Source organism: Fundulus heteroclitus, chromosome 21, assembly GCF_011125445.2.
Source record: "Fundulus heteroclitus isolate FHET01 chromosome 21, MU-UCD_Fhet_4.1, whole genome shotgun sequence".
In the NCBI taxonomy this organism is placed as follows: Eukaryota; Metazoa; Chordata; class Actinopteri; order Cyprinodontiformes; family Fundulidae; genus Fundulus; species Fundulus heteroclitus.
Window position 1 is genome coordinate 39,330,070 of NC_046381.1, and position 15,383 is coordinate 39,345,452.

Here is a 15,383-nt window from a genome sequence, read left to right on the forward strand (position 1 = left end):
GAAGGTAAACATTGAGACCCGTCGCGTGTACGTAAGTTAATCAGTTTTATGAGTAGGGCTGGGTATTTTGACCAAAGTCCTGAATCGATTCGTTTTCGATTCATACATCTATGAATCAATTAATTTCGATTAAGTTCGATTCGATTCGATCTGCTCTTACAATAATAAAAGTGGCTCAACTGTGTTGCGAAATACACATGTATTTTATTTTTTCACTTCACATTAAACAAAGTGCAAAGTGCAGACTTGTAAACAAAACTGTCTCAAAAGTGCAAATTTGTAAAAATAAAAGTATTTACTTTTTAACTAAACACTGCAATTTGCATCAAGGGATTTTCTATTTTAAGGGCCAAAAAATACTGGCACATTTCCCTAAATTAAGAGTTGTAGTATAAACTAGATGAGTGTAGTTATTGCCCATTTTATACTTGTCAAGAATCAGGGACAGATGGACCCAGTATTCAGCCAAAAAGAAGCGAGGTACGTGGAATAACCAGGTTTTACGTAAGTTAATCAGTTTTATGAGTAGGGCTGGGTATTTTGACCAAAGTCCTGAATCGATTCGATTTCGATTCATACATCTATGAATCAATTAATTTCGATTAAGTTCGATTCGATTCGATCTGCTCTTACAATAATAAAAGTGGCTCAACTGTGTTGCGAAATACACATGTATTTTATTTTTTCACTTCACATTAAACAAAGTGCAAAGTGCAGACTTGTAAACAAAACTGTCTCAAAAGTGCAAATTTGTAAAAATAAAAGTATTTACTTTTTAACTAAACACTGCAATTTGCATCAAGGGATTTTCTATTTTAAGGGCCAAAAAATACTGGCAAATAAATACAAAATAAGTTGAACTGCTAAGTCAAATTATGGTCTTTCTTTTCACTTCTCATTAATTGTGAGATTCTTGTGGAGAAAAATAAGTTCATTCACATGATCTGTGCTTAGGCAGCTCCTTTTTGCAGTGACAATGTCACCAGCTGTTGAAAATACCCTCTCTGATGCAATACTGGTCCCTGGGACACAAAGATAATGCCTTGCAAGGCGAGCCAACAGTGGATATTCCCTTTTGTTTAACTTCCACCAGATCAAAGGATTTTCATTCAGCCCAGCAGGATTTTCAGCTTTGTATCTTCTAACTTCATCTTCAGCCCTTATTGCTGGAGTTTTCAGTCCCTGATCTTTTACTGTTGTTGAATAGACTGTTCCAAGGAGAGACTCCAAGGTGCTGGATTTCTTTGGCTTCTTGGGCAAAGTATCCTCAGCTTCTTTATCAGTATCATTGCCACCATCTTGCTGTTGAATTGGACAGAAAAAAAAAGATTGAGCATAATTTAACTCTAAAATTAAGTAATGTTCTTTCTAATCCAATCTTTTAATCATCAGTGAAAACACTCTTATTAAATCAAAACATTTCTAAATACTTACATCACGTGCAGCAGTGGCAGCCTCAGCCTGCAGCCTGGAGAAGGTGTCATTTTGATCTGAAGCAGACAGGAATGGAAGGGCCTTAAAGCGAGGATCCAGCACGGATGCTGCATACAAGGTGTCCTTTTGTCCATCATATCTTGGAAAAAAGGTGTAACAGTTTGAGTGAGGATAAGTACATGATGGAATATGGTCACTGACTCCTACAACTGAAAAACTAAAAAAAGGCACATAAAGTAAAAAAAAAAAAAAAATACATACCTTGTCCCCAAGTTATTCTTTACAGCAGCTTTTAAGTCCCTGACTACAGCGCTGTCTTCTAGGCTGGGGGTGAAGGCATCCTGAAGCAGGGCGAGCAGTGGGGCGATGACGGAAAGAGTTGGCTGCTTGTCCTCCGACATCACCAACGTAGCTTCTTTCATCGGTTTTAACACCCAGACCAAATCCTCAGCAGTTGTTACATCTTCCTCTGTTAGGGTGCACAAATCCTTTTCATTCCTGCGCACGTCTTGAGAAAGGAGAGTAGCAGAGATGGCTGGCTGTTGCTCCAAAAAGTGCTCCAGCATGTCCAGTGCACTGTTCCATCTTGTCACCACGTCAAGTGTTAGTTTGTGCGCTGGTAGTTGAAGCAGCTTCTGTTTTTCTTTCAGTATGTAGCTTGCCGTTGTACTTCGGTGAAAGAATGCTGCTATACGCCTCACACGAGCAAGCAGACGTGACAGCAGGGATTTTTAGACCTGCTTGTGAGGCTAAGTTCAGCGTGTGCGCGAAGCAGCCGACATGCATCAGTTGCGTTATTTCCACTGCACGAATCATATTTGCAGCATTGTCCGTAATCGATGTAGTGGGAAGTCACCGTCATGTAGGATTAAGTTGACAGCGATGTCCATGTTTCACAAGTTATGCCGACTCTCTCTGCTAATTGCATTTTCATTTGGATGTCGTCTTTCACTCGCGTGTACATCATGGGGATAACAGTTTCTGTCAGATGTTTGCGTTGCACCATAACGTAGTGTGGTTAGAGCACACGAAGGAGCCGCTTGAAGCCTTCATTTTCCACTACCGAGTAGGGGCGTAAATCTTTGCACACAAAAGTTGCGATGGCCTCTGTTATCTTAATGGCCCGCGGAGAATTTGCTGGTAATGCAAGCGAGTCCCTCAATTTCATTTGTTTAGCTCCGGAAGGTTTGTTGTCGGATGTTAGCTTAGCATGATACCTTGTCAGGTGATTTCGGAGATTTGTAGTGTTTCTACAATAACTGACCTCCGCTTGACAGATCTTGCAAACCACTTTAGTTTTATCCAGCACATCCTCTTTATTTTAAATCCAAAATGGTTCCAGACGTCAGACTTCAGTTGGGAGGGCTTGCTGAGCGGTGCGTTACTTGCGTCGGCCATTTTGCATTTGCCCACGCCCGCTCTTGAACGTCAACATCACTCACATCACTATAAAACTAATCGATCTCATTACCTACACATCGATTTTGTAAAATTTTACTGGAATCGATCCAACATCGATTAAATCGATTTTTTTACCCAGCCCTATTTATGAGTATCAGATATGTGTGACTGTTTGGGTGAAGTGTTTATATCTCCGTGAACACTCCCCAGAGGCCATTGTCCTTGATGTTATCAGCCGGCCCACAGGTCAGCAAAAGCATCCACAGGTGTCAGCGGGGGAGGGGGGTAGCCGGGGGGCTTTTCTGAGCACTCTCCCCCATAACAATCCAGGAGTAGAGATAGGAGGGCGAAATCCAAATATGTTATTTGTTATGTGGGCAAGCTGCACTGACTTTCATGTCAGCTTTTAGTCTTTTGCTGGCTCCACACAGTAAATCCAATTATCCGAATTGATGGACTTTTCCGCGCTTCACTTCCAGATTTTATCCCATCTCCCTTTGAGTTCAACCATCAAAGCCAGTCTGCGTTCCAGCACAGCCAGCCCTCGGCTCTGCTCCTTCACCTTCCAGGTCTGTCCGTTTACCGCCTTAGTGAGCGCATCATGCAGCCGGCAGACTGATCAAGGCCAAATGGCTCCGACATCCGCTGTATTTGCTGATACTTCAAAAATCCACAAAAAACAATAAGTAGAGATCCAAGTATCCATAATCCAAATGTAAAAGTTTCAAACGTCCAGGAATGACAAAGTCGAAAGACACACCGTTTTCCTTCCAGGAATTTAGGGTGTATCTCACAAAATAAGTCAAATCAGGACCGGACGGGTCCCCCTTTTGTTGCCTACCTGTCGAAAAAAAAGTATCAATAGTATTGAGAGACCAGCTTACCAGATCCATGTTTTTCAGAGTTCGGTTGATATGAAGAAAGTACCGAGAAAGACAAGACATAGCAAAGAAGGGGGGGGGGGGGGGGGGCGGATGAAAAGCTGCAGAGGAGAGAAAAAGACGACCGACCTCAAAGAGAGACAGAACAGACTGTATACTCACTGATAATTATACGCTTATAATAACAAAGAAAAAATCTCAAATAATAGAGTTAAGCACATTTTCCCAAAGTAAGAGTTGTAGTATGATCCAGATGAAGTGATCTATGTATTCTACAAGGTTGGTGTCACTACAATGATCTATACTGTACCTATTGGCTATTATATGCTTGTAATAACAATGAAAATCAGTCAAAAAATAAAGTTAAGCACATTTCCCTAAATTAAGAGTTGTAGTATAAACTAGATGAGTGTAGTTATTGCCCATTTTATACTTGTCAAGAATCAGGGACAGATGGACCCAGTATTCAGCCAAAAAGAAGCGAGGTACGTGGAATAACCAGGTTTTAATAAACAGAACTGGTTAGTGCAGGAACAGACAGTCTCAATGGTCAAAATGGGAATCCAAAAACGGGTACACAGAGAGGCAGTCCAAAAACAGGCAGAAAAATCAGAAACAGGTCCTGGCTTAGGTCGGTAAACAGGTAAGCTATCACAACAGGGCAGGAAAATCAGGATCAGGTATCAGGCTGGCTCAGAACTCCAGAGGCTAAATGGGTCAGGTCTACAAGCTAACAGGGTACAGGGAATGCTGGACAAGACTCACCAATAGGCATGGAAAACAATGATCTGGCAGAGTGCGGGAGACAGAGGCAGGTATAAATAGGGGAGTGAGCAGGTGAATTGAGTAGAAACTGATTACAGGAAAACAGGTGGAACTAATCAGAGGCAGGGAAGTGACTGACAGAGAACCGAACTGATAGGTTGGTGACTGCTGACAGGGGAGGTGACAAACTGATTGGGTGAAAACAGGGAGGTGAGCTGGCAGGTGAACAGAACTGAACTAAAAGCTTGCAGAACCCTGACTGATAATATAAAATGAAGAACAAAAGCAAACCACAACAAAACTCAAACTATTCTATAAATCAAAACTAAGTCAGAACCTAAACCCAAGGTAAAATCGAAAGAAGTACAAAACAAATCAATAACAAAACTCCAAATTATAACAATACTTATTCTAATAATAAAATAGGTGCCATTTGCCATCTAGGCTTTGGGAAATTCCTCAAAAAATGTATTATTTTCAAATCCAATAAATGTGGTATGATACACATGAGATCAGATACATATGAAATGAATTTGATAATAATCTACCTCTCCTTGGTGACGCTTTTGAATATTTCTCTATGATTGTTTTTCTGGTGTAGCAATTTGCAGACGGTCCCTAAGTATCTGCGGAGCCGCAAGCTCTGCATTGGGTCCAATGTAATTCTCCCAGCGCGGTGGGAGACTCGTTTTGAGGAAACTACGGTTGTAGCTGACTGTCTGCCTTGCTGTGGTTACAGAGAGGTGTGGGTTTGTAGAAGAAACCATCCGCCGACGAGTTATTGTTCCGGAAAAGCCGTATCTGTGAATATATTGCCAACTTTACTGCAGTCAGTAACTGCAGTCAGTAGAGAACAGTATTAAGAGCTTTGAACATAAAGCGTTTCAATGCTGGTTCACTTCTTTATGCTTAGAAAGATATTCACAGATTCGGCTTTTCCGGAACAATAACTTGTCGGCGGATGGTTTCTTCTACAAACCCACACCTCTCTGCAACCACAGCAAGGCAGACAGTGAGCTACAACCGTAGTTTCCTCACAGTGAGTGTAACTGCCATCAAGAGCAGTTATGTTGTTTAAGTTAATTTCATAGTTTTAATTTGCAATGAATATGTTAAAAAACAATGTTGATTTAATAAAATCAACAATTGAGGGTAAAAATGCACATTTGGAATATCTGTTAACATTCCAGGGTGGAACCAATGTTCAGTGTGTTGTTTCTGGTCGGATCGATGGTTTAAATACACGCTAGATTCGGTAGAGGGCAGCACGCTGGATTTTTCCCTGTCCGTGACTCTTGCAAGGAAGATTGTTGGGTTTGCACATTCCTGAAGAAGATGGTGCTGTAAGATGCATTTTTATTAACCCCTTCAACTTAATGCGGCCAATGAGGTAAACAAAGTTTATTTTGTGTTTCTATAAAGGAATATGTTTATATTTGTGATATCTGTTAAGTTAATTAGTCACATGTCTCTAAATGTTACACAAGGGTGTCAACCTACTAATTCAGGAAAGTTTATATTGTTACAATTACTCTTTGTTTATTCTCCATGAGAATGCCTTATTGTATGAAAATTGATTATTCTATGTTTTTGTACAGTTCTTACGGCATCGTTGATGACACCTGTGTCTGATTAAATGCCAGTAAACACAAAGAACGCCTTGTGTCCGTTATTCGAATTGAAGGGAGTTTCACTGAGTCTCCCACCGCGCTGGGAGAATTACATTGGACTCTATGCAGAGCTCGCGGCTCCGCAGATGCTTAGGGACCGTCTGCAAGTTGCAACACCAGAAAAATAATCACAGAGAAATATTCAACAGCTTCACCAAGGAGAGGTGGATTATCGTCAAACTAATTTTATGTGTATCTGATCTCACTTCTTTCATACCATATTTTTTAGATTTGGGAAAATAATACACAAAAAAGGAGCCAGAAATAATCAATAAAGTCAATTTTGCTAGGTGTAGGATAAAAAAACAGATCCATTAAAAATAGCAGTTTGCTCTATAAATCAAATAGCTTAGGATAAAGGGCTTTCATTTTAATCAGGTTTTGTAATTTAGATAAGTAATACCTACACTTATATCATTAAAATAAGTATAAAATTATCAATAAGAACACTATGAATCATTGTAGTGCCACAAAACTCATAGCACACATAGATAACCTCATCTGGATCATACTACAACTCTTACTTTGGGAAAATGTGCTTAATTATATTTTTTTAAAATTGTTATAATAAGTCTATAAAATCAACAATGCCCACAGTTTACATGTTGAAGTGCCATCAAACTCAAAACACACATAGATAACTTGAACATGCTAAATGAACATAACATTGGCATTATTGATGCAGATAGGCTTATACGGATAATAACTACATTACAACCAAAGACTATTTAACTTTTCCTTAATTGTTTGCATTATGTCAGAGCATGAGATTAAACAACATAACATGAGCACACAGCTTGCTAATGGAAACTTACACAAAATAAAATCACACTGAATAATAAAAAAGCTTGTGCCCTCTACTTCATTCATACTCGCAAAATATGCTCAATTGGCTGAAACCAGGGAATCGGAGGCAACAGAGGAGAGAATTGCAACGGATCTGGGAGAAGACAAATGTCTCTCCATCTCTCTCCTCGCTTTACGTCTTGTACGTCAGTAAAGGGAAAATTGAATTAGGGCCGAAAGTTTTATTTACAAGATTAAATTGAGAGACACAGTCTCTCTTTCGAAGCGCCTCCTAACAGCGCTGCTCATGGTGCGGTGACTCTGAACCTCTACCAGCACTGACATCCGTGTCTCGCCCACCCCCCGCTGCTATGGAGCCAGATGGTCTCGATATTCACAAATGCACATATGTGATTCATACATGCACAGGAAACAATGGATCCGACGTCGAAAGCCGCCTCTCTGCTCCCTTCAAGTCGCTCCGTATCTGCCCACAGCGCTCCTTGGTCTCTGAAGTTGGATATTGGATATTAAAGCTCAGCGGGATCTCGCTCACAGTTGATCCGGCTGAGGGACCCCGATTTTGGCCAGATGTAGATGAAGAAGAACCAAAGACTTAAAAAGTGGGCTTCTTCAGGACTAGGAGAATTACATCCCTGAGTATAAATGTTTCTTAAGCGATAGTAACATTCTTTGGGTGTTTAATTTTCTTTTTGAAGAATGGCAAAGGCATCAAGAGTTATAGAAGTCTGATCCCTGTACACAGAATATTTTTCAAATAAGCTTTAGTTTGTCACGAGATGAGGGAAAGGGCAGGTCAAACGTTATTTTTGACAGTTGCTACCTCATCTTCACGGGCTACAACTTAATTAACCAATGAACTTACACATTTTAACAGGTTCTTGTACCACTCAGGCATCATCGTTGAATGCGCCCTACAATCAACAGCATGTTCGCTCAGGGCATCAACCAGACATACTAGAGTGGGGTAGTGGCATCTTATAACATGGCACTACTGATTGCAAAGGCTGGCTTACCGTTTACTGATAGGGAGTCTCTTATTATTCTTGCAGACAACAACGTCCTCCTGATGGCCTATGTCCATTATGTGTCCTGGAGGGACCTGGTGGAAGATTTCCTTTTCGGGGAATAGCTGACCCCAGACACGCTTCTCGCTTTTCCCACGTCGTATCTTGTGTAGCAAGGGTTCAGCTAAGCTCTCCACATGCAGACGAAATCTTGGAACCAGCTGAACCTGGTTAGGTCTGTCTAGATGTGAAAAAGATGGCAGCGGCCCACCAAGCACAGGGCTCTCACTAAATAAAGTGCTATCAGTCCCATAAAGTTTTTCTTCTTCTTTAACATAGTGCTTCTTTCCCTCAGCGTGTCAGTCCTCAGTTGTTTTTCAAAAATTTAATAAGCCCAGAGTGCATTAATCTTTCTCCTTGGCCTCTCAGTCTAGCAGCTTTTCAAAAGCCCAGAGTGCATTAATAGAGTATTCCTCAAATGATATCAAATGACTAAAATTAGACGCAACTGTTGGGGCCTCTTGTGATCGCACAAGCAGAGTGGTAACATTTGAAAAATGTACTTGCATGAGTCAAATAGTGAACAGATCTGTCCTGAATATCGTCTTAACACAAAATAACATGGCAACAACAAAACACAGCTGCTGTGTTGGTATCTGCTGGAGTGACTAGCAGTATGGAGATCATGATCATATGAAAGTTTTTTTTCAAAACCCTGAAGGATTGCAGAGAAACGTCTGTGTTTGATACGAGCTTGTAACTGAGAGGACTTTACTGTGGAATCTGACCAAAGACACCTAAATGTGGTCTCTACTTTTCCTCAGTTTTAAAGAGCCAACACTCAAAGGCTCAGACCTGAAACCAGCGACTGCAGCATCTGGACAGGTAAGCTACATTTATTTGGCTTTTTCTCAGCGGCTTTAAAACTTCATAAAATGAGCGCTCTAATAAAGTAAAACATACGGCTGCAATAATACATATATTTTATCTCAGTATTAGCTGTACTTCTATGTGGATTCAGCCTGTCCTACTTTTCTACTAATACTGCTTTCTTTCCGCTCATTCTGAGGCCTCTACATTTAAATCAACCTGTCAGCTGTTCTTTGCTGGATTTCTCCATTGAATTAGGTTGAAATGAAGCTCCTGGGACGTCATCATCTTCCAAAAAATCAATATTGGGGTTGTTGGCAATGTCATTTGCACTCTTCCTGTCCAACCAGCCAGGAAACCGTGACGTGAAAAAGGTGATGTCATTTGACAACTGCCCCATTGACACGTGAGTGATTTCTGTTTTCATTGGTTAATGGTTGATCACGTGAAGTGTTGTTGGGCATCTGTTGCACACTCGAACAAAGTGATGTCGAGACATGCAGTGGTTGTAAAGTTTCTTTACTTTGTTTTCTTTCCGAAAATGCCAACAACCTCTACACATAAGACGTGCGTCACACCATGGCTGTCCGTTAATAATAAAGTTCACGTCCTCCAACACATAAACTTAGGACCCAGGGCTGCCCTAAGCGCCTGTTCAAAACTGATCTCTTTTGAACTCATTTCACTCTCAGCCAGAATTGTTACCTATATGTAATGAATATTCAGCTTAACATAACCACAGTGCTTTTTAATAACAAAACAAAATATTTCTCCGACAGGTAAAAAGGAATGGAATTGAATTTAATGAAAGGCGGGGGGGGGGGGTTCCTTGATCTAAAGTCCCCAGCAACTGGTCCCCCACACTCTCCCCCTCAAACTGAATGTCGTCCCGACATAATGACATCTCCCGAGGAACTGAGTCTTCAGCTGGTATGGGGGCAGGTTTGGAAGACAGTCTCTTGGTACACCTCTCTGTCTGACACAGTTCTTCACATGGCGTCTATCCCCCTCTTCCTGCCATGTTGAAACAATTGACATTACTGGCCAGGTAATATCTGTATGGTCACTCTGCCATTTCTGCAGGTTGTGTATCTCAGACTGTAAAGTTTGTCTTTAAGTTCCTACCCCATAACCTTTTATTTGGACCCACTTGTCCTACTCTATGCCCAACATATATACATACATATATATCAGTCTAAATCAACCTAATAGCGGGCCAAACTCCAGATGTGCACTTATCAGCTATCAATATACTTTCAGCTTACAGTTCTAATCCCCTCTGTTCTGTACAGGTACCTAACTCGTGTACCACAACCCGAACATATAATGGAACAATGTAACCTAACCCCAATATGAACTGAACATTACTTGTGCCTAACCATAAGTGTTGGTTGGCCTAGCTTGCTGTATGTGAGTGTTTTGGGTGGATTGCGTTGTCTGAAAGGATACTGTCTCGGAGCAGGTTCCGGCCCTCTCTCGTCTGCTTCATCAGATGACACCGCCTCGCCAGAATCTCGTTCGTCTGCTTCATCAAATGGCGCTGTTTCCGCAGGATCCTGTCCATCTGCTTTATCAGATGCCGAGTGCTCCTCTGCCGCCCATTCGTCTTCCTCTCCGTCCACCTCTCCTTCCCGCTCCGGCTCTGGTTCTGCAGCCACTTGAGTATCCTCAGCATCCTTCCTCAGCTGACCTTCAACTTGTTCAGGTTGCACTCTTGGATGGGTGATGAACCTCCAGTTGTCTTCGTCATCGGAGCTGCTGTCATCCTTCTTGTCAACACAATCTCCTTGTTTCCTTTCGTTTCTACTCCGTTGCTGCCTTTCCTTGCCCATCATGTGTTTCACATCTTTCTCTGTTTCAGCAGTCAGAAAATCACACGGCAATAATAAGTTTCTGTGCAAAATTCTCGTCTTACCCGTGCCTTTTTCTGGATGTACCGCATAAACAGGACTGTCCTTGTGTTTTCTTTCAGTGACTATATAGACCTTGTCCTCCCAGTATGACCTGAGTTTTCCAGGTCCTCCTTTCTCCTTGAAATTTCGCACCAAGACCCTAGATCCTGGCTGCAGTTCCACTCCATGAATTCTCCGGTCGTACACCATCTTCGCCCTGTTCCGCTCCTTCTGTGCTGTCTCGGATGCCAACTTGTAAGCTTCTTGCATCCTTTGTCTCCACTTGCTGGCATAATCACTGTGGGAGGTGCTCTGCTCAGTTGGAGGTAACCCAAACATCATGTCCACTGGCAGCCGAGGACTCCTGCCATAAAGGAGGTAGTAAGGTGCATATCCGGTTGCTTCACTGCGCGTACAATTATACGCATGCACCACTTTGGGCAGGGAGCTCTTCCAATCTGACTTTTCTTTTTCTGTCAGGTTTCTGAGCATTGAAAGAAGAGTTCGATTAAATCTTTCTGCTTGACCATTTCCAGCTGCATGATAGGGAGTTGTACGGGAGCCTTGGATGCCACAATACTTTTCCAGCTGAGCAAACAGCTTGTTTTCGAATTCTTTACCCTGATCGTGGTGAAGTTTAGCTGGAAATCCAAACTTTAGGGCAAAGTCTCCGAAGATCTTTTCTGCAGCAGTTTTCGCCGATTTGTTTGTGCATGCATAGGCTTGAGCAAAGCGTGTAAAGTGGTCTATGACAACCAGAATGTATTCATATCCTCCTTTACAACGCTCCAAATGAAGGAAGTCAATGGAGACCATCTCGAACGGGTGAGTGGTAACAATATTGACCAGCGGTGCTCTTGTTATCCTATTTGGATGTTTCCGCTTTAGGCAACTACAAACTTTTGTTACATAGTGTTCCACATCCCTCTTCATATATGGCCAGTAAAATCGGTCACGGATTAAGTTCAATGTTCTTTCCACACCAAGGTGTCCCATTTCCTCATGCAGTTCTTTATATATTAGCTGGTGGAAAACCTTAGGCAGTACAAGCTGAACTCGAGTGGAGGACTTCCTAAAAAGGATGCCATCTTCATCGACACAAAGTTTGTTTCTTTCTCTAGCAAATACAGAGATTTCATCACGCCAATTTCTTTTGGCATGCTGGGGCCACTGTTTTCTCATCACAAACTCACGCACCTTTCCAATCAATGGATCTTCTTCCTGTGCTTTTCTGAGTTCCTCTGCTGATATTTTGGCCACTGATGGTGTTACGTGTTCTTGTCCTTCATCATCGCAGGCCGCCATTATGACTGCAGGACACAACCACGGCCCCTGATCATGAGATGTTAGTTGAACTGATTGTGTGACAGACGAAATTACCTCTGGCTCCATCTCCTGGACACATGTCCGCATGTACTCCTCCATGTCCAGGGGCATCCTAGACAGCCCGTCTGCGTCCCCATTAACTTTCCCCGGTCGATACTTAATGGAGAAGTTAAAGTCTGCTAATTCGGCTATCCAGCGGTGTGTGGTGGCGTTTAGCTTGGCTGACGTTAAAACGTAGGTTAGGGGGTTATTGTCTGTATAGACAACAAAAGAGGGTGCATAATAAAGGTACTCTCTGAATCGTTCACAGATTGCCCACTTCATTGCTAAGAACTCTAACTTCCCAGAATGGAGGTGGTAATTCTTTTCTGGGGCAGTTAGTGTTCTTGACCCATAACCTATTACCACAAGTTTGCCTTCCTGTCTCTGGTACAATACTGCACCGAGGCCTTCTTGGGAAGCATCGCAGTGCAATATGAATGGTTTCTCAAAGTCAGGGTAACCTAATAGAGGAGGAGACAGCAAATACTGTAACAGCTGGCAGAGAACATCCCTATGCTGTTTCGTCCATTCGATTGGATGGCTTGAGGGCAGCTGGTCTGAGCTTTTGTGTTTCCCCTTGTTTGTTTTTGACCCTCCCCCTTTCACTACCTTTACAGGTTTCTTTTCTATGGACAACAGGCTGTACAGGGGCTTAGCCGTGCGTGAGAAGTTGGGAATATATGGACGATAATATGATAGAAAGCCCAACATTTTCCTCAAGTCACCCACTGTTTTTGGTATGCGGTCTTTGAGTGCTTGTACAGGTGCGATCTCAGCAGGATCCATACAGTAGCCATCCTTGGATACAATCTTCCCCAGAAACTTCACCTTGTCTTTGAAGATTTCACATTTTCTTGGAGTTAACTTCACTCCATGAGTCTGATAACGACGCAGCACCTCTCTCATGTCGTGTAGGTGGTTCTCAAATGACTGGCTGTGGACTAGATTGTCATCCAAATATGGCTGAGATATTTCATCCCTAAGACCTGCGAGGCACTCCTCCATACTTCGCTGGAACTCTGCTGGAGCAGAGGACAGGCCAAAGGGAATCCTGATCCACTCATATAAACCCCAAGGTGTTATGAATGCGGTCAGTGGTCTGCTACTCTCCTCCAGGAAACCCTGATGGTATGCCTTGCCTTGGTCCAAGACAGAGAACCATGCACTACCACTCAGGTTATTAAGCATATCCTGCACACGAGGGATGGGATGACGATCCGGAATGGATTTCCGGTTCAGCTCACGATAATCCACACACAATCGGAGGCTCCCATCTTTCTTCCGCACACAAACTACGGGTGATGAATATGGAGATCGGGACTTTTGAATCCAACCTCTGTTCAGCAGGTCTTCCAGATATTCCTTTACCTCCTTAAGAAGTGGTTTGGGGACAGATGTATAAGTTCGCCTTACTGGGGTTGTGTCACTCAGCCTGATTTTTAGCTGCAGGGATGGGATGCACCCCACATCATGCTCATCCTTAGAGAATGCATGACATTCCTCACGGAGCATCCTACTTACATCATCTTGCTGCTCAGGAGTCAGGTGGTCAATGGGCACTGGGGGGTCCCACAGATCCTGGTTGGATGCATCAGACTCTCCGTATTCTCTATGTGGTACGTCAGAAGCTCGACAGTTGTGGTCGCTGGCAGGTGAGATTATCTCAGTTTTCTTTTCTCTTTCACTGACAGGTCTGGCTTCAACAGGATAAACGGCTTTGATCTGCTGCAAGTATCCCAGTACAGTGCGGGGTATCAAGGTAATGTCTGAATGGCTGTCATTTGTGACTGGGATCGACACTGCTGACCGGTTTCCCTTTTTTAGGCAGACAACTGTTTTTAACATGTTCAAGCCCTCCGGCCATTTTGGGACCACCTCAGGCTCAAACAGTACTTCCTGTCTTTTTGCAAGAGGACCAATCCTCACACTACACTTCACCTCTTTAGTCTGACCGGCAGGGATCACTGTTTTTAGACGTCCTATTTTCACCATAGCTTCTTCATTCTTTTGGTGAGCTGTTTTTACTAAGTGAATTAACACATCTGCCTTTTTGCAGTCGAATGAGAAAGCCTCTTTTACTGCTATGGATGTGACATCAGGATGGTGCTCCATGCCATTCTTTACTAAATGTTCAATGACATTGTAGCCAATTATTGGTGGCTCAGCCACTCCAGGCTCATTAGAGACGAGCACTGGCACAAGCAGTTCTGGATTCAGGCCTCCCTTTGATCCTAGTTTGAATTTTACTTCAACCCAACCTGCAAAGGGGATGGGAGTCTGGTTTGCTGCTCTCCCAACCAAAGTCTCTCCCTCCTCTAAGAGCTCACCTGTGTCGCGTAACTTGATGTGGGGAAGTTGGGATCTCCTCAGGCTTTCATTTATGATGGTGACCTGTGAGCCGGTGTCCCACAATGCCTTGGTTGGCACATCCTCGAAGAAGCAGTCCACCATGCACTTATTTCCTATTAGAGCCCTCAGCTTGGTGTGATGATGTATGGAGAGATGACTAGCATAAGTGGAACCTATAATTTTTTTCTCTTTCTCGTCCCTTTCCACTTGCGCCTCCAGCTGTCTAATCCGTTCGCAGAGTCGGTCATACACCTTTTCCTCAGCTTCTCCTTGGAGTCCAGTGTGTTGTTGTGAACATGTGGAGGTTTGCATATTCACATTCATGCCGTCAGGTGCCACAGTCAACCTTTTTGGTCCCCTGCAGCCCCTCGAAAAGTGTCCCAACTGTCCACACTTAAAACAATGCTCACATTGATCACTTATGTTGTGCTCTTCACATCCTTTACATCCCCTTTTAACATTCCTTCTTGCTTGGTGGGTAGACTGGGAGCTGGTCATGCTTTTTTTCATTTCAGCAATCTCCTCTCTGAGCAGCCTTACTGTTTCACACAGCTCTGACTCCCTGGAACTGATGGGTGCAGGTGTCTTCCGAGTTTTTGGCTTCACCACTTCAGCTGCCTGTTCCTGGATTGCCAAACTGGTGTTAGGTGCAGCCTGGTTTTGCTGCCTGATCTGCATTTCTGTTTGTAGCTCGTTAATTTTTGGAATTTTAGCGTTGTAGCTTTTCCTCTGTTTGGACTGTCGTTCTGAATCCACACTTGCAGCCTCATTCATCTTTTCAATAAGAGTCTCATCTGTCACAGTTTGATCATCAAGGCAAGGCTTTAGCTGAAACTTTATGTTGTCACTCACCAGTCCAGTACTGACTGACCTCAGGAATTTCCTCTGAATGAACTCGGTGCTGTACTGCTCATCAGCATCAACTTCTCTTGAAGCAAG

At 42.9% G+C, this 15,383-nt stretch overlaps 1 protein-coding gene across 1 annotated transcript; it reads right to left on the minus strand.

Annotated features, from left to right (window-relative positions):
* Window positions 1-530: 530 nt before the first annotated feature.
* Window positions 531-3,119, minus strand: LOC118556907 (zinc finger BED domain-containing protein 1-like). The gene is made up of 3 exons (XM_036125505.1): window positions 1,696-3,119; window positions 1,435-1,573; window positions 531-1,302 (listed from the first exon to the last, which is right to left on the minus strand). The coding sequence occupies exons 1-3, from the start codon at window positions 1,998-2,000 to the stop codon at window positions 889-891; spliced, it is 858 nt and encodes a 285-aa protein (XP_035981398.1). The 5' UTR covers window positions 2,001-3,119; the 3' UTR covers window positions 531-888.
* Window positions 3,120-15,383: the final 12,264 nt, after the last annotated feature.